The following is a 20,045-nucleotide window of genomic DNA, read 5'->3' as shown; positions in this document are numbered from 1 at the left end:
CGTGGCGGAAAGAAGAGGCGAGGAGCAATGAAGCGACGTTCATTGTTCTGCCCTGCTGATTAACTTTGTCATTTTCTGAATTTAGTAGTTTTGTCATTTTAATTCTCTAATCTTTATTGTTCAGGCTTCTGTACGTCAGTCGTGCAGAAAGATAAACTGAGACTATGATGCAAGCGCAGAGGCGGTAGCGTGGGGTTTCAACCGCTGGAAGTTTTTTTTTAGAGAGAGGGGGATGAAAAGCCAAAACGCGTTCAGAGCAGGGAGGGGGAGTACGGACTGTACGTATTGGAGCAGACACCGGTTAGACAGACACAGACAAGAGCTGCAGGGAGGACCGAACTCTGACCTCTTGACCGGACCGGAGCGCTTGTGAAAACCTGGGGCAGCTCCAGCAGGCAGCGGCGGAGACCCTGAAGGCACCATGGCTGTGTCCCTGCGGAGCTGGGTCGCCAACGAGGGAGGGAAGCACTTGGTCCTGGTGGGGGAACCTTTGGGACGAACCTTAAAACTAACCTCCCTTGGTTCATGTCTATTCTTCTGCTTATCTTTTGATTTACATGACTGATTTTCACTTTTAGATGCGTTTCATGTTTTTTTTAGAGAATGTCCCGCTGGTGGACAAACCATAGAGACTGTTGTTAATCATGTGTCCTTTACTTGTTACATAAATTTACATCATCAATAATGTAAAAAGTGAGGACGAGTAATTTTTAAGAACCGTTGCCATCATCGTTTTCTTTCTGAAAGGGAATTTGAGATTGCTGTAAGTATAAACTCTATGTTAACTGTATTATATTTCTGTGTGTGCCTGTTGTATAGATGCTGTGGCTGGGAGCAAACGCCTGGTTGTTCCTGAACACTTTCCTGCTGTTCTCAACGGGGCAGCAGTACCACTACCTCTACAAGATGCTGGGGGTGAGAAACTTACTGTTTTATGCCTGTGACATATTGTGGTGGGTAGTACATAAGATTTTAAAAATGATCTTTTTAAAAGTTCATCAAATCTTTTAAAAACCCATTTGGCAACTAAAATTCTTTTCTTTTTACTACAAAAGTATGCATATTTGTGCTTGTGGAAACCTTTGTGGTGAACCATTGCAACCGCCAAGCAGTGGAGAGAGCTTTTATTGAGTAACAAGTCTGAAAGATCTTTGAAACAAGAGTCATTATAGCTATTTAAACTAAGCCCAGCTAGCTGAATTTTACAAGTGTGGACTACAATGGAGAAGATGCAGGCATTTAGACACAGAGATGTGAGTGTGATGATGTGGAGGCTGGATTGGCCTTTTGTGGTTGATTTCCTTTGGATAGACCGAAACGCTCAATGGTGAGGTGACTTCTGATCTTCATGCTTTCTCTGTGTGCCACTTCGGTTCAATATGATAGATCATCTTTGGCTTAGTTTTCATAAGAGCAACAAAGAATACAGAAAAACAGACTCTTAAAAAATTATTTTAAGAGGCCCCGATTTAAATTTATGTAAAACAGTTGCTTTTGCCTCCTGGTTTAATTTTGCACATGCAGTGACTTGCAAAGATGTTCATCTGCCCTTAACTTGTCCACATTTGGTTATTTTATAATCACAAACTTTAATACATTTTGTTAGGACTTTGTTTGATAGAGAAAAAAACAAATTCAGAATTATAAAGCACAGCTACATAACAAAAATATATCCCAAGGTTTCAACATCTTTTGTTGTAGAACGGCACAACTGCCAACCAACCAAAAACGGGGCTTTCCACCTCAACCGACTGGCTGACCAAGGTGAACATTATTCAGGGAAGCAGTCAGGACGTCTGTGGTTACTCTGGAGGAGCTGCAGGGTTTAAAGCTCTGGGGGGGGGGAAATCTGTTGACAGGACGACAGTTCGCAGTACACTGTAAGTCTGTCCTTTGTAAGCAACGAGAAACTAAAAAGTTATCAAATAGAGACACGGTAAACATGTGGAAGCTGTCTGATGAGACCAAGTTTGGTATACAGGCAAAATTTTGCATTTAGGGAAAAACTGGCACTATGCATCTGAAAGTGTTGTTAAAACATGAGGTGCGGAAGGTTTTAGAACTACTTACAGATAAATCCTGTATGTACCTAGCGTGACTTTAGTTTGCATCCATTTATTTCTCATAAAACAAGAACTGAATTAACAATTTCGTTTTTGCATGTATTTTACAAACGGTAATATTTGCGCCGGATCCTATGAAGGGCCAATGTTGCTAACGAGAAACGGTAAATACACCGCATTTGTAAATGTCAGTTTTCAAACCATGAGAAAAGGCAGCAAAGTTGTAGAAAACCTACACAGAGTAAAGTGCGTGCCCTCAGAGCAACAAGAAGCAGTGAGAAATGGCAGCAAGCAGCATGTGTGAACTATTGCACTGCCTGTACAGTGGGAGGCAAAAGGGGAGGAAAGGGGCAAGTGTGGGCACGCCGCTTGTTCCACCGAATGCCTCACCGGAGGGCTTAAGTTTATGTCTGTCTTTATGTGCACGAGTACAAGAGCAAATGCGATGTGTTTCCAGAGCAATAATACATCAAATAGCCTCTTATCTTATTCACCTGCTTGGCAGGACTGTATGGGGTGTCAGAAAGCAGGGAATCGGATCTCCGTCTTGACATCAGCTGCCTTTCTTTAAGAGGCTCTGAAGAGAGATTGTGTGTGAGTGCATCTGTTTGTGTGTGTGTGTGTGTGTGTGTATGCGTGTGTGTGCGTGCGTGGGCGTGCGTGTGCGTGTGTGTGTGTGTGTGTGTGTGTGTGTGTGTGTGTGTGCGTGTGTGTGCGTGCGTGGGCGTGTGCGTGTGTGTGTGTGCGTGTGTGTGTGTGCGTGTGCGTGCGTGTGTGTGTGTGTGTGTGTGTGTGTTCGTGCGTATGAATTTTTTAAGAATTAAAGGATCAGAATAGAGTTTGCTGAAGTTACCCTTAGGTTATATTTAGGTTCAAGCGTTGCTCTGTTCTCCGCATCATTCTTACATTTCAACACCGACTTCAGTCAGCTGTGCAGACAGTTCTGATTCTTCATGTCCGACTTGTCCTTTTCTTTACCACCAAAATTTTTCTCGATAGGCTGCAGATTAGAGCTCTGGTTGTGCTTTTGTCTGTTTTTTTTTTTTTTAAACAAACCTCCTTGACTTTGTTGGATGTCTTAGACCAGAACATCTTCACAGGATGGATTCCAGTCTCGTGTTCTTGTTTTCTTTGATCTTCCCAGTTTCATCTTGTTCTCCACACACTCTTCAGGAAAGTCAGAGTTAACCAGAAGTGGCAGCACCTGCAGAGCACAAAGCTCCCAACAAATGTGCTGAGTTTATGAGACGCTAGAGTGCGCTCGGCGTTTCTGACTTTAATTTAATTATTGAGCTACAGACTGAGACGTATTCAGTCAGATCATCCGCCTTGCTCACACATTACTCCAGCTGTGTTTCCCCGCGTTTCGCCACGTGTTGGTGTTCTGAGATGTTGCGCCTCACTTAACCTCCAAAAAATAGATGAGTTACTGTAAAATCTGTATGCTTGGACCTGAAGGATGTGGATACAGCGCCCTGCAAAATTATGTTTGCCCCTTGTATTTTATTTGGATTTTTCTTGTGATGCCCAAACACAAAGTAGGGTGTAATTATAAGCTGGAAGAAAAAATGTTTTTCTTTGTTCAGCATCTTGGCGTGCATTTGCATTGGCAGATGTATTGAAAATAAAATCAAGTTCACCAGTCGCCTTCAGAGCTCATCCTTCTCTTGTGTGGAGTTTTATGTCGTTACAGATGCAGCTGTTCTGTGAAGGACAAACACCATCGGTACAACCAATAGTCGTGATGTTTGGAGCAGTTCTACATTGTTAAAATGTCAATCCTGGAGCATCTCTCAGAGCACGGCTCAATCTATCATCTAAAAGTGGGAGGAGTATGGCACAATTGTAAATGTACTAAGACGCGTCCTTCCACCTAAACTGACAGGCCGACCAAGCGGGGGCATTACTCGGAAACTAATCTGAGTAACGCAATTGGTAACTCTGGAGGAACTGCAGAAATACACAGCTGTGTGAATCTGATGAAATGACAACTATTAGTTGCATGCTCTCTAAAGCTGGCCTTCAGGAAAGAGTGGGGGAGAAAAAGCTTGTGCGTACGTATGCAGGACAACAACCCCAAATGTACAGCAAGAGCAACAGTGACGTGTCTATTAAGTCAAAGCTTAATTCAGAATAGGTGTCAGTCTTGGCCAAAATCTTCATAGAAGCTATTTTTGCAAGGGAAAATAGACAAACAAAACTGATCTTTGTAAAAGATCTTTTGCTAAGTATTGAGTCAGGGAAGCCTAATACAAATGCACATTGAGTTTTATTTAAAAAAAATAAAAAATGTATATTTGCATCACTACTTTGTGTTGGTACATAACACAGAGTAAAATTTCAGTTTGTGTTTATAATCTGATGGTGGAACAACAAAAAATAAATAAATAAAATTTCTATAATTTCTGTCTTTTCGAGACAAACTTGGACTTACCACCAAACCGCCTTACTTGTGTCTTAGTCCTGTACTTACTTATTTGTACCATTATGGTCTCAGCTGATTCACAACCTAATTATTAGTGGGCTCAGACCTCCACATTGTGAAAGACAAAGGTGGTTTGCTGTAAACCTCTGTGTTGAAGTCATGCCTCAGGCTCTCAGCTGCTCTTAATTACATAAGCCCTGTTTGTCTGACCATGATCGCTTGTGTGTGTCTCTCCCTGAGGTCGGCGTGTGCATCAGTCGAGCATCCGCCTCTGTGCTGAACCTGAACTGCAGCTTGGTGCTGCTGACCATGTGCCGCTCTGTGCTCACCTTCATACGCGGAACGCACGTGGTAAGCCTCACGTAGGAGATGAATGACTCCAGTCAGAAGGGGATCAAATTCAAAACTGAAATTGCATTTGGTTTCTAAAGCACAACAAGTTTTCTGGTAAAGATTAGGTCTGGGTCTAATCGTACAACAGTCCTGTTTTTTTATACAGTGATTTTTGTCTGTGTTGCACAATCATGCAGGTATCGAGCAGGAAAACGCGTCGGCTGCTGGACAAGAGCAAGACCTTTCATGTTGGGTGTGGCATCGCTGTCTGCCTCTTCTCAGGTAAAAAGCCTGCTCTTTATCACCCCAGTGAGCTTTCCTTCATTCCTTTATGCATCTCTGCTACGCTCTGTGCATATGTAAAGTGTGGATAAATTGATCCATAGTGGTTTTGCATTCCTGGTAAACCATCTGGGAGATTATTTCGCCTGTCTCATCAGCCCGTGTTTGTGTTTTTTCTCTGCTCTTATGACATCGTGTGAGCCTCAGACAGCTTTGCCTTTACCAGGTCGCCGGTTTTTCAGACTTCTTCCTCTGACTCATCCGTGTTTTGCTGCAGGGTTTTTTTTTTTTTTTTTTTTGAGAAGCTGGCTGGCATTAATTTAACTCAATTTTAGGTATAAACAGTAACTAAATGCAGCATTTTGTATTTAAAGCTGCCTGCTGTGAGGGTTTCCCCCTCTGTCTTGATTTTGTTTAAACATCTGTTGACTGAAGACTCTTTGATTTAGGTAGATCATTGTTATCAAGGAGGCAGAGTACAGCTTTCTTCCTGCGCAAAATATAATAGATATGACACAACTCTTCAGAATTGTAAAATAATTTATAACTTAGTGATAATTGAGTTAATAAAGGCAAACTGCAAAATTTCTACTCTGGTATTGGATAATAGCTGCTCACATTATTAGACTAAAAATTTAAACCTGGCATAAGGAACTAAAAACATGTCAAAAAATATTTTAATAGCGAAATGGACATAATTACTCAGAGGTGAACAAGCTTCATTCCCGCCTCCCACATGATGTATTACACTTCCCTGAAAGCGGGTGGTTCATGTGAGAAATATTTTAATCAGAATCAGACCTTGTGCTCCAACATGCAGCCTCCAGAGTGTTTTACATATGAGCTTCCTTTGCAGATGCAGTCTGATTGGTAAAGACGGCAGGTCTTTTAAACCTATTCACCCGCTTTGTAGGCTTTATGTTGGAATTGTGAAGTCGAAAAGATACGTGTGGATTGTACATTCTTCATGCTTACTCAAGCTTAAATCAATTTCAGCAAGCGGCTGGGTGGAGTGACCTGCCGTCACCAAACTGGAAGTAAACATGGGGAGCTTGATTTATGAAGGAGAGCAGTTTATAGGGTTCAACCCAAAGCTGACACAGTTCTTTTTAGGCATAGTGAAAAAGTACAGCAAATTTGGTAAACCTGTCTAAATTTAGAAAGATGCTTTTCCTCAAAGATGCAGTATGTAACTGTTATTAGAAATATTTTTAACATTTTTGTTAATATTGTCATGAGACAGATATTTTGTGAAAAAAAATTGAGCTCTTCTGTCCTCTGCAAGTGCGTCCAGTGCTAACAACCAATCAGAGCCAGAAGGAGGGTCTTAGTGCTGTCAAGCATGCTCATATACATGCTGCTCCCCCTTTTGTTCTCTGCTACTCTTTCCGAAAGTAGAGCTTGCCATGATTACTCAGACTAGTTACCATGATGGTGGATAAATGGTTTCGCTGTAATGGTGAGTTGTTACTCCACCAGTTGCACATTGAGCAGCTGGTGTACATGTTTGATTGACAGCACTAATATCTAACTCCTAGATCTGATTGATTGTTTGTGATTGGAAGTGGAGCATTTCTTCAGATAGTAGCACTTGGAAGAGGTGCAGGAGCTCAATCTTTTCACAGATTATCTCGTAACACATGTTGATGTAGATGTAGGACACTAAATTGACAAATTAGTCTCTGAAGTACATAATTAGTATATAAGTAATAATAATAAGAAGAACAGCTTTGCAGTTAAAACAATCACACACCAACATATATGACTGGCAATTTTTTAAGTACGGTAATTAAAGTAATTACTGAGTTAATTAACAAATGTCAATATCATGGAAGAAAACTGTGACTAGCGATTATGTGGTGATAATGACAAACTAACGGATTATGTTTTCAAACCCACAACATTAAAAATTATTATTAAAACTCCTAATTGTTACTTACTGTAATTATGTGGTTCCATGATTGCTGTGTTTCTGTTCGCTAAGCTATTTGCAAGCAGTGCAGTTGCACCATTGATCGCAACTGATGCATGAAGATATGTATTACTTTTCATGCTGTTTTTACACATATGCCTGACAGCTGAGAATGGTGTTGCTGATATGCATTCAGTAACTTTTATTTCTCAACATAAGGAAAATGAAAATGGTTGGAATTTCTTGTTCAGGCTTATAAATTTAAGCAAAGAACCATTACAGGGTCTTTGAATGTTATGACTTACTCTTAGGTCATTAACATATCTGCAAAGGAGAATTTCACTTCAATCACAACATTTAAAAGTGATATTCATAACAATTTATTTAATTACCAAAAATGTCAATCCCACAGTGAGAAGCAGAGCTGCACAATATATCAAGTTAACAAAATAATATATTGTTAACTTGTCCTATATATTTTTTTTAGTTGATGCGAAGACTCACAAAGAGTGGTGAGGACAAGTAAAGAAAGAAAAGAGCCACAGAAATACTGGTAATCAAGATTTGACGTCATCATGGAAATATTCAGCAGTAGGATCACAATTACACGTTTCCTGCTATCATGCAGCCCAACTTAGAAGTCAGTAAATGACTCACACGAGCTGTGCAGTACTGAATGTTTCCGTCTGGATAATTGACCTTTGACCTCCAGCTAACAATTTATGTCTTTTTCTTTTTTTTTCTTTTTTTTGCTTTTATCTGTAAGCTTTTCCCTCAATCAAAACCATACACCTCTTCACTTATTATAATAACACTCACATTCATATAAGCTCTGTATTCTCAGTTGACAAATGACACTGCGGACAGAGAGTCAGCAGGATGGAGGAGAGATGAGCTGAGAACAGACAGAAAGAGGGGGTGGAAGGCAGTGGGAGTGGGAGAGGATATAGGGGAGAGGAAAAGGGCCCTTGTGTGTCATGATTACAGTCTCTAATTCCATCAGCTGTTCAATGGCTGCGTACTTAGCCTGTGCCGTCAGGAAGAAGTGTGTGTTTGAGCTGCTCTGCCTTTTTGCTGAGTGGACCTCCAGCAGTTCCTTTGATTGAGTTTTGAAGAGGGAAAAAAAAAATCCTACATGTGCAACTTGGTCCCATCACTTAAAAATATGTTTTGTTTTTTATACTTTCTCTTCATCTGCAGTTGTGCACGTTTCGGCCCACATGGTAAACGTGGTGAACTTCAGTTCGAGGTACTCGGATGACTTTCCTGCTCTCAACTTGGCTCGCTACAGAGGAGAGGTAGAGTTACTTAAATGTGGAGATGCTGCAATAGGAAATTTGTTGAGCAGTTGGCAAACACTGTTTTTTTGTACATGTTGATATCAATTCCTGGGTGATGTCAATTTCTTTTTTACGGGCTGTAGGTAAAATCAAAATATATTTTATTCTATCTTCTGTATATATAGTCCTAACAATAAATCCATTTATCAAAATGTGGCAGCGGTTTGCATCAGAACACATCAGAGGTTTTTCTACATCATCATTTGAAAATGGATAACAGCTGTTCCCCACTCGGTATTTAAAAAAAAAAAGTCTCTAATTTACTGCCATGTGAGATAGTTAAAGATTTTACTGCCAATATTTTTCAGAACGACAAAAAAGAACTTCTGGTTCCTGAACATTTTTTTCTCTGGAAACGTAACTTTTCCAAACCTTTTTATCCACTTGTGCTATTTTTCCATGTTTCCCTCGTGAGGTGAGAAAACTGGGCCCAATCAGGTAGATTACGCTCCTTATACAGATTAGTTTTTTTTTGTGCAGGAGTATTGCTGCAATCTGAAGACACAAAAATCCTCTACCTGCAATTTTTGGGGTAGATTTTTAACCTCCTTTGACAGATTTGTCCCTAGTTCAAGCACTAGAAATATTAGAGGGGGAAAAAAAAACTACCCCCAAAAAATTGCCAGTCTAGTGCAAGTCATGCGATTTACTCATCGTGCATCTCCACTTACATGTGTTGCAGCATCAAATCTGAAAGCAGATGTGCCTCAGCATGACATTTACATATGTTATCAATGAATCAAGATAATGCTACACAACTTGTTACCCTATTTAAGGGTGGCAAATCTTGGAAAAAAAATATTTCTAATAATTAGAAAATGAATATTTCCAAGTAAGCTTAAATTGAAATTGGTGAGTTAAAGCTTCATCCTCTATTTAAGTCTAATTTACTTACTACATGTTCGTCAAAGTCGATTTGATGTTGATTTCATTGTTTTACTTGAAGTCTACCCAGTTTAACTTGCACACAGGGAAAGACAATTTAACTCTGACATTGAGTTCTGGAATAAAGTCTGCAGACTGTTTTCTCCTCAAAGTGCTGACGTCGCTCTGTTGTAATTCAAGGTGGCTAGCACAAGCATTAATGTAGATAACAGAATGATGAAGACTACAGACCTCTTTCTTTTTTTTGTTTAATTCCCAGGACCCCAAGTGGATCATTTTAACAACAAGTAAGAAGAACAACTCTTTCTTTTAAAGTTTGCCGCCCAATGTTAAGGTGCTTTTGTCTCTCTCTTCTAGTTTCTGTGTTTCTCTTTTATTCTTATGTAGTTTTATTATATGATCTTACCATGTTCTTTGGTACCTTTATGTGCAGGACAATCCAAACCCCAGAAATAAAATATTTCTTCTATAAAATGTCTTATACATTCCTCTTGCTCTGACTTTAGTTGCTCAATAATTGTTAGCTTTGCCAAAACAGACTGAATGGCTTCGTTTGTTCGCTGCCATTGCCAAATTACAACCAAAGGTCAATGTCAACATTACTTCTGATCAAAATAAGTGAGTCTGTAAAATTGAAAGATTAATTTAAACCTAAAACTGTAAGGGGTATGAATAGTTTTGTGCCTGAGCATTTTAAATAGAAGGATTAAGACTGTATGGAGAATCAACGCTAAAAACATTTTGGGTTCAAATAAGACCTTGGCCAAGCACAGGTGGACTTAATGTGATAGAAATATCAACATGATATCCTAAATGCAACTGAATTAAACTGTTACACTACCATCACATTTAGAGTCATGTTAGCAATCAGATAATTGTTTGCTTTAGCATATAAAGCTAGCCAAAGCAAACAAGGCAGTTCTTGTTACAGATGGCAGGATGTTAACGTCGTTTGTTTTGTCTCCTCTGTGTAACATGACGGTTCTGTTCAGTCCCGGGCGTCACTGGTGTCCTGCTGGTCCTTATCCTCCTTCTGATGCTCATATCCTCCTCCTACTGCATTCGGTATGCTGAACTTAAATCATAATTTCTGTAGTTATCAGAGATGATTCTTGTGTACCAAAAGAAGAGGAATGCAAGTTTTTTTTTGAAAATTCAAATGCAAACAAACAAGCCATTTAATTATGTCTGGGTCAGATTATTAGGGATGCAATAATCGGAGAGTTTTATGAAGGTTTCTGATTTAACAGCTGTAGCCAACATCAGCAGATCAAAACAACTCAAAGTGAAAATGTTCCCATCAGTCAGACAGAAGACTGCGTTACCAACGATGAGGCCAGACAAAAATAAAATGATCTGATTCTGAAGATCTGACGACTTCTCGATGCATCTCTAAAAGTGCAAATCAGTTTTATTTTGTCTGAATGTTGGTTATGTCTGCTCTGTGCCTTTTGTGGTTATGTCTGCTCTGGGCTGGTCTTGCACCACGGATGATGGACATGCTGACATGCTAATGGACCCCACTGCCCTTTCATTACGCAGGTCACTGTGGGTCGTCCTCTGTGTGTGAGGAGGACACTGTGTGAATGTGTGTTTATGGGGCTTCCTGCTCATTTCAGTAAGTGAATAGACAATATGGGACTTTTCCAGACTGTGCAAGACTTTAGATAAGAGCCTGGCCAACTGGTTGGAGCGTCGGGTCGATGGCTGCTGCACATTGAAGAGAAACCCAAACAACGAGTCACAGAGACATCGTGATATCAGCAGACATCCAAACCTTCTCCATTTTTCCTAGTTTTGTAGTTTTTATGAAGCAACCAAGTTCTCAGTCTTCTCCACGTTTGTTTGATCTCATGAGAAAAGACCCAGCCAGCAATACCAGCTCTATGCTGGAGAAGACCAAATGCTCCTATTGCAAAAGGGCATACTTTAATAAACAACTTTATATAGTGAATAATACCTAGTTTCCTAAATGCATCTAGCCATATTAGACTACTGAGAGACTGAGTGTTGTGATAAGGATTTATTTTTGCATTTTGTAGCATTCTATAAACCATATCTGTTTATATGTGGCTTCATATTAAGATGTTCTACAGTATAAAATCTCAAGGTTGTGGGTTAAAAACCCTAGATTTATAGTTACCTACTAAGTCAGATTATTTTGAACATTTTTGTTTTATACTTTAGACTTCAGGGCAATCTCTGACAAAAGCAGTCTGAAGAAATGCACACTTTGAAAAACTTCTAACTTATTTACAGACATCTGTTTGATTTCAGTTATTTTTCTAGTACAAAGCGTCAAAGTTGATTTGAATCTTTGTAAATTGTTTCAGTAACAGTCAAATTCAACCAGTGCATTTCTTAAATCCTGATAAAAAAAAGAAATATATATAGAAGGATTCACTTATTTTATGTAAAACGTTAATATTTTGAGTTAGATCTTGATAATGAGATGCGGTATTGGTGCCTCTTTGATTCCTGAACAGGTGTAGTTAAATCTGTACTTATTTATTTATTTATTTATTTTTTAGTACAACACCAATAAATCAGAGAATGCTCTAGTAAAAATTTTGATTTTTGAAGTTATTTTGCTTTTTTGTCTGTTTCAGGGTGTCCAATTATGAGATCTTCTGGTACACACACAACCTCTTCATTATCTTCTACATCATTCTGATGATGCACATGGTCGGGTAAGCAGCACTGAAAGAATGAGAGTTTCTGTTTCTGTTCTCTTATTATTTGAGATTTTTTTCCACAATGTTCGAACAGTTTTTTTTTTCTGCTCTAGAAGACAAAAATGTCAACAAATATTTTGGACAGCCTGCTACAGCTTGAACCTAAACCATGTCATAGTTTTTGTCTCTTTTTATTTGAATTCTGTTAATTTTTTCAGAATAAAATATCTGGAGTTTTCATTTGAAGTCATTTTGGAAGGCAGTTTATTTAACATTTCCATTATATCCAGATTGTACCTTTTGAATTTTGTGCCTTGTCTTTTTCATTCTTTTGATAATTTTTTTTAACACATTTCAGGAGTCAATATTTGTTCTTCATTTCTCATTCATAGTATCTTACACATTACAATTTTCAGATCATATATTATTTCTCCACTTCATATTTATGTTCTGCTACTTATTGGTTTCTCACAATTGTAGTTTATAGCATATTGTGAAAAAGATCAAGAGCTATGAATGCTTTAGGAGGGTGCTGCTGTCTGTGTGTTTTTTTTCTTCCCCTCTGTTATGTAGTGACTTTTTTGTCTTAGTGAACCAAAAATCACCTATGCTCTTCTCTGCCCGACACCAGCGGAGTGCTGAAGTATCAGAGCAACATCGAGGCCCACCCACCTGGCTGCCTCAGGCCCAATCAGAGCAGCGCAGAGCAACATGTTGATGATCTGGAACAGCTAGAAGATGACAATAGCAGATGTAAAGAGGATGCTCATTTTGAACCTCATTACCCCCAGGTCTGTGTGTAAATACTTGAGAGCTCCACATGGTCCCATTTATTAGAGGTGTGAGGGGGCGGGGAGGAGCGCTGTACATCAATGCCTGTTTGTGCGTGTGTGATTATGTGTTTGCCTGTGGTTGCTAGGCAACGTACTGGTACCATAAAATCCCCCTGTAAAGTTGAATGTACTCCCCTGGCTTTACTTAAGCTGTGAGCAATTACTGTGTTAGGTAACTCAACAGAGAAGCACTTTGTATTTCACTTAGTTATTTCATGACCACATCCACATCCATTATAGTTTGAAACTATAATGTCTACCTGTAACAAGGAGAAACTACTTAAAACAAAAGGGACAGAAATAAAGGAGACAAATTGTTGAAGTTCGTTAAATACGATGCAAACATAGTCAGGATGATGGTCAGGATGATTTTATGACTGCCATTTAGTCATTTATGGGCGAAAACGTACTTTTAGCAGTATTTTGAAGTTCAATTTGAATTTTGTGGATAGTCTCAAAACTCATTTTATGACCAAAATTATTCTTAAGACAACAATTGGGATCCACCTTTTTAAATTTTTGTACGTTTGGTTTGGAAATAACGCTCTCTGGCTAGCTGTTAGCTCAACTTTTAGTGGTGAGCTAAAAGCGAGTGTGCAAGGAAGATACTGATAGCTGCTAGTTACTCTAAAGAATCCTGTTTTAGGGAATTCAAAATATCCATCCCCCATATGTTATTGGGGTTATGTTTCATAATGAGCATGTTGCAGACAGTGAGGTAGAAGAAAATCTGAATTTATATCATCGGTTGTAAAACAGGGTTATTAAAATGAGAAAGACAATGTTATTACTACAAGTTTAGTTTCGTTGCTTAATAATGCTGTACTTGCCTGCAGTAAAGTGTCATTATATGTGTGTGTTTTTGTGTACAGACTTGGCTGTGGGTGTCTGGCCCCCTCTGTCTCTACTGCGTTGAACGTTTATACCGCTTCATCCGAAGCAGCGCCCCTGTTACTATAGTGACCGTAATCAGGCATCCTTGTGATGTGATAGAATTGCGGATGCTGAAGAAGGACTTCAAAGCTCAACCAGGACAGGTGAGACTAGATGTTTGCTTTTGTTGCTTCTCAGTTATATTTCCATTTGATTCATTCAATCATTCCTCTTAATTGTTACTGTGACGTATCTTATGCATTATCTCTGCGTCTCCCATCTTGAGCTTACATTTCACACGCTCCCTCTTTATCCTAATCTTTTTCTACAGTACATTGTTCTTAACTGTCCAAGTGTATCTTCATTTGAGAACCACCCCTTCACATTGACAAAGGTAAGACCAACTAACCCTGATGCATTCCTCACTCGTGACAGCAGCCCACAGACATGTCTGCATAGATCTTGTTTTCACAGGTATCTAATCTTTCCGTTTCTTCACAAAGAACAGGCCTTTTGGTCTCAGCCACGGTCCCACCCGCCTTGTCGAGCTGTGACTCTCGATTGGGAGCAGGGTTGCTCAGGAATATTATGTTTCACTCTGTTGATATTTTAGATTTGCTTTGCATTGCACAAGAAAAACACAACATAAGTTCAGGATAAAGACAAAGCTTTCTGCATACACACACACTGAATTAAACAAACTGGGAGACTGATGGTTTCTGTGTTTACACTCAAAGCGCTTAGCAAAAGTATTCATTCCCTTTGAACCTTTTGACACTGTGTCACTTTACAACCATGAATTTCCATGTATCTTATTGAGATTTTGATAAAATAGAGCAAATAGATCAGATGGAATACTGCTCAAACCACCATCTCATAATTAAAGTAGTATGGTACAGCTGCAAACCTGCCTAAACAGAGCCAGACAAGGTGGGCAAGAGGTCCAGAGGTCACCTTTCAGTAAGAAACAATACTGGAGGAGCTGCAATGAAATGGTTTAAGTGAAAGTTTTATGTGTTTGAATCAAAGTTTAGGTCTAAATCAAGGTAAGAATTGGTGACAAAGATTGAAACTGGCTGAGCTGGAATGATTTTGCGGAAAGGATTTGACAAAGATATTGATGTTCAGATGCGATGATTGTAACATGCCAAACAAAATCCCACTAAAATACCTAGTAGGTTTTGTAGGTTTTATAAAATGACAAAATGTAGCAAGGCTCAGTGAATTTGAATACCTGCATTGGTGCGGCAGGGTGCTTGAGCAGGAGGTTAGAGACTCCCTCTGACAGAGAGCAGACAGACCCCTGAGGCTGGTAATGCTGTCTGCCAACAAAAGGGCTGCGCGTGCGCGCTCATGTGCATTGTTAAATTTAATGAAAAGAGCTGCAGCTCTGCTCTGCACGCCTTTTTCTGGACTATGTGCAGATTTAAATCTCACGTGGCAGCTGTATATTTTTTTTGTGTGTTCTGTCTTGAACTTCACATTATCTGACAATGTGTGATTGTTACTGTAACTTCCTCTTTAAATCCTTGCAGTGTCCCACAGTGAACAAGAAAACCTTCGGCATACATCTGCGAGTCGTGGGAGACTGGACTGGTACTATCTAACAGCAACACACACACACACACGCACACACACACACGCATACACGTGCACTCTGACAGGATGGAGCTTAGTTTGTGTTACCCCCACTGATTTCCACTTTTCTCTAGGGAGGATGCATTTCTGAGAAATGGCCTTTTATGTGCATGCATGTGCACATGTTGGAACCTTAGTTTGCCTCAGTATTGTTCCCAGCATTGTTTTCTAGCAGGTTTCATTGTCCTGCTAGAAAACTTGATTAGGGACATAGTCACAAACCCTTTCAATTAAATGTTACAGGGAATCACATTTTATTATTGAGTTGAAATTTCAAAATGGGTCACTTGCTGCTGTTCACAGCCAGGCCTACATCCTTCCAGAAGACAGGAAGTGAAGCTGCTTTGTTTGTGTTGGCCCCTTAATATGCCATGACGATGTGCTGTAAAGAAAGTGGAGAGCAATAAATCGGGATGTGTTGAAAACACAGCCTCTCCTTTCACCTCCTCAGAGCGCTTCACTCAGCAGCTACTGCCCCAGTCAAGGATGGACTTGGAGATTCTTCCCATGGTCCAACAGAGAGCGTACCCCAAGTAGGTTTCTTTGAGTGTCAGTGGCTGTGAGAATGAAATGTGGTTGGCCAGCCATCCTTCTGTTTTTAATCGTTTGTTGGGGTCTAGTTAAAGAGTCAGATGAAATCTCAGGAGTGTGAGGAAAGAAATGGGGATTGGGGGGAAAAGTGATGCCCAATCAATGTTAAGCAACAGCATACAAACTCCTAAATCTTCTCCCAGTATTGAACATAATGCACCATGTTTCAGGAAGAGCTGAATGAAGAGATTAATTCTTTAACTTTAACGTTTCTGTATTTCACTGCACTAATGATCAAAAAATAAGTGTTTTGCTTTGTGTGTTGAAAGTTTATGTATACAGTAGGGGAGTGTGTGTGTGTGTGTGTGTGTGTGTGAGTGCGTGTGCGTGTGTGTGTGTGTGTGTGTGTGTGTGTGTGTGTGTGTGTGTGCGTGCGTGTTTGCGTGCGTGCGTGTGTGGGGGTGGGTGCGCATGCGTGTGTGCGCGTGTGTGTGTGGTGGAGGGGCTTGTACGTAGCATGGAATGGTGCATTATTTGTTCCTCAGTCAGTCCAGTCATGACATTTATTGGTATGAACAGCAAATTGACAGACAAATAGGGACACATAGTGGCACACAATGAGATCATTGTACAAATGATTTAATCGTGCATGTCTCTGGGGGTGTTCGTTGGTTGAGTTTTACAAGATGTGCAGAGGTTGTAGTTCTCGTCTTTGGTTTGATTTAAGGTATAGGCAATTTTCTGGCGTACCCACTCTGCTTGAATTATATATTTCTATAAATAAGAGCAATCTATGTTGATTACATTGAGTAGTTGCTGCAGAAAAATTTTTATGAAAATGTTGCAAAGAAACACTTTAACGATTTTCAAAAAATGGCACATTAAAATATTATGAGAAACTCTGGCTTCTTAGAAGGTAAATAAAAAGATGTTAAAACATTTCCTTTGCCATATATTAGTGAATATTCTGGGCTGACGTTTGTACTTCTGTCCATGTTTATGATTAGGCTTTACATTGACGGTCCGTTTGGAAGTCCATCTGAGGAGGTCTTCAACTACGATGTCAGCCTTTGTGTTGCTGGTGGAATTGGTGTCACACCATTTGCGTGTGTACTGCATGCTCTGCTGTGAGTTGTTGGGGAGAAAAAAAATCTGATGCAAACATCAAATGTTCACAAGTGTTGATGTGTCCATCTTTCTTGCTCTGGTGGTCCACCCAGTGATGGCTGGAGGGGCTTCAGGTTACAGAGGCTGTACTTTGTGTGGGTCTGCAGGGAGCTTCAGTCATTCTACTGGTTTGCAGAGCTGCTATGTGCCCTTCATCAAAAGGTCAGCTGCATCTTAATTCCATTAATTTAACTTCAAGGGTTGTAGAAAGCAGAGGACAATCTGGATTAATATGATTAATAATAATAAAATGTTGTGGTGAGTGTGAATCCCAAAGTCTTGTCACAATAAAACCAAAATTAATACAACAGTATTAAAGCACTGTCTCTGATATTTGTCATGTGGCATGTAATAATGAAAATGTACTAGTAAGTATAATGCTTCATTCAGTAGTGTCCATGTTTGTTTGTTAACCAGCTTTGGGAGGAGAACAGACCGGACTACTTTAATCTGAAACTGTATGTCAGTCAGGTGGACAACCTTCAGGTAAGCATGGCACACTGATGCACACTTTACTTTTAAGATAACACAATTTAAGAGTTTTTTTTGTTTGACACTTTTATTGATTTTTGTTCTTAAAATGTGCATTTTTGAAGTGCCCACCAGAGGGCAGTGGAGCACAGAGAAAACTTCCAAACTTCTTTCACTCAAACTATGACCTTAACTTATTTTCTCTTAAGAAAATATAAATGAATTACTGTCAGTTTTTTATTACTGACAAATAATCAATTTTACTCTTGCTGTTAATGTTCCGGTTTAAAAAGATCACATGCTATGTTAAATATATATTAAATATCAATGAAATTGCAAATTATTAACTAAAGCTAAATTAGCTTTTTCATCAGCGAACTTGAAGAGAATCAGCATAATCCACACGAGTAAACTGAGGAGACTTAAAATTAATAAAAATAATATTTAAAATAATAATGTTAAATTACTAAAATTATTTTCAAAAATGTAACTTATATTTATATTTTTGAGTTTTACAGTTGTGGTGGAGTTGTAAAAGAATATTGATTGAGTCCACCGTTTTGGCTTCTTATCACGTCTCTTTTTTTTCTTCCTGCCACTCAAAATTCTCCGTATACAGAAGGGGGAGAAACAGCGCCCCCTCTGGTGACCAAACGGTGTATTACATCCAGTAGGGGTTCGATTCCCCGATGGGACGAAGACTGCAATCTTTTTTATTTTTCCCCACAATGGGCTGTTTCAATGGTCGAGTGAGTTTAAAAGAAACCCTAACGGTGCTGACGAGATACAAATAGTTACTAAATGAAAGGTTAAGTACAACTTAGTTTTATTGAATTATTTTCAACAAAAGCATTATTCTAGTCCTCCTGGATTAATTTTGAAACTTTGAGAAGCAATTTTATGTTTATTTTAATGTATTTTATTTTAACAGGTATGAAGACAGAAAATCAAATAATACTTTTGTTTGCAACATTACACCGTGTTGACACAGAGCTCTTGACCTGTAACAGGGGGTGTATGTGACCCTTCTCGAGGTCAGGTTGCAAAAGGAAGAAAAAAGGCACTGCAGTGCTGAGGACAAAGACATGTGACCCAAAGGTTTATCTTGTGCAAATGAATTCAAGCTGAGTCACACAGCAGTGGGTTTCAGCTCCTCTAATTGGCTGCAGACAATGTACATGACATACAAAGACTAAGACATGCTTTGGCCAAGGTTAGGATTAATTCGTTAAGTGTAATAGAAGCCGTAATTTTGACAGATTGGTCTTTTTAGACCTTAACTTCAAAATGAAACTTTAAAGAATGGTGCAAGTGCTTGTGCTTTTTAAGACTGCAAATGTTTGTGTTCTCTATAAATTATAGGTTCACCGAATGTCAAATGTTGAACAAAAATATAGATGTTGATACACTTTTAGTTAGTGACCACAAGAGGGTGCTGTGACCTTTGGATCACAGTTGTACTTTAATACAGTGGCGTCCAAACTAATTATACATGCAATATTTTGTACAAACAAAGTAGAAAAGAATAACAGGAAGTGTCAAAAACGACAAAAACGGTTATATTGCCGATTTTGAACTGCAATTTGGTGCTACACAAAATTATTGGGGTTAGGGTTGCAAACTGGACACCCTTTATAAATGGTTTAAATGTAGATCATTAAGTTCTGGCCTGAGCACTATCTTCCATGTGTTTGTTCTTTGTTTTCTAAATGGATTGTTTTAAGCTGTAAGTTTAACTACTTGTAGCTTTCTTTCAGTGATATTTGCTTTGCTTTACTTTTTATTTTTCAGAGCATGTCTGAAGAACGATTTCGCCCGCTTTCTTCGAGGATGCTGGTTGGTCGACCCAGGTGGAAGCACCTTCTCGATGAGATTGGAAAAAGCAACAAACAGTGAGTATAGAAGCAGCTTCAGCAGAAGAGTTGATTTGTTTGTCCTAAAAAAGTGCCATAATTCAACCTTCAAGCCTTTTTCTTTGTCTTCAGCAAGCGAGTTGGGGTTTTCTGTTGCGGACCAAAAGGCATCTCCAGGACTCTCCACAGGCTGTGCAACTCGGCCCGATCACGTGGGACAACATTTGAATTCAACAAGGAGTCATTCAGTTGATGGAACATCTTGACTGGCTGGAGTTGGAATGAATGGATTTTCTTTCAATTTTGGATTTAAGATTTTAATCTGAACTACATTTCTCAATACCTTTGGAATCAGTTCTTGTCAGGAGTCACTTGGCATTAAGGAAACGTCTAACACACTCCCAAGATAAAGATCAGCCTGATCAGCATGTGATCGGTCCAATATGAAGCAAAAGACTCGTTCTGAGATTGTCCGCTCTTAATCTGGTGTTCTTCTCAGCCCTATTGGAGTTCTGGTTTTAGCTGCAGCTAAAAAGTACATTTCTTTTGTAAGGAGAATTTCCCTTAGTCTCTCAAAACATTTGCAATTCATAAAATACATGTAAAATATAAAATTAATTTCCACGCTGATTTTCAAGAATAATGCAAAGTACGGAATGAGAGATTTTTTTCATTTTATTTATTGTAGTTTTAATAAATGTGTTATCTATTGTTATGTAACTTGAGCCCACAATTTGGGAGAGTTCCTTTTGCAATAACACCTA

The 20,045-nt window shown here is 39.1% G+C and overlaps 1 protein-coding gene across 1 annotated transcript; it reads left to right on the top strand.

Moving 5' to 3' along the window:
- On the top strand, positions 1 to 20,006 carry nox4 (NADPH oxidase 4). The gene is made up of 18 exons (XM_008425494.2): positions 1 to 478; positions 820 to 915; positions 4,729 to 4,839; positions 5,019 to 5,103; positions 8,216 to 8,313; positions 9,500 to 9,527; positions 10,233 to 10,305; positions 11,850 to 11,930; positions 12,547 to 12,706; positions 13,621 to 13,785; positions 13,953 to 14,015; positions 15,157 to 15,217; positions 15,711 to 15,792; positions 16,798 to 16,917; positions 17,011 to 17,119; positions 17,375 to 17,443; positions 19,220 to 19,320; positions 19,414 to 20,006. Exons 1-18 carry the CDS (start codon positions 422 to 424, stop codon positions 19,532 to 19,534), a joined length of 1,680 nt encoding a protein of 559 aa, XP_008423716.2. The 5' UTR covers positions 1 to 421; the 3' UTR covers positions 19,535 to 20,006.
- Positions 20,007 to 20,045: the final 39 nt, after the last annotated feature.

The sequence above is a fragment of the Poecilia reticulata genome, chromosome 13 (genome assembly GCF_904066995.2).
Source record: "Poecilia reticulata chromosome 13, P_reticulata-male-v2, whole genome shotgun sequence".
Classification (NCBI taxonomy): Eukaryota; Metazoa; Chordata; class Actinopteri; order Cyprinodontiformes; family Poeciliidae; genus Poecilia; species Poecilia reticulata.
The sequence above is the reverse complement of the archived record's forward strand: the minus strand, read 5'-3'. Positions and strand labels throughout refer to the sequence as shown.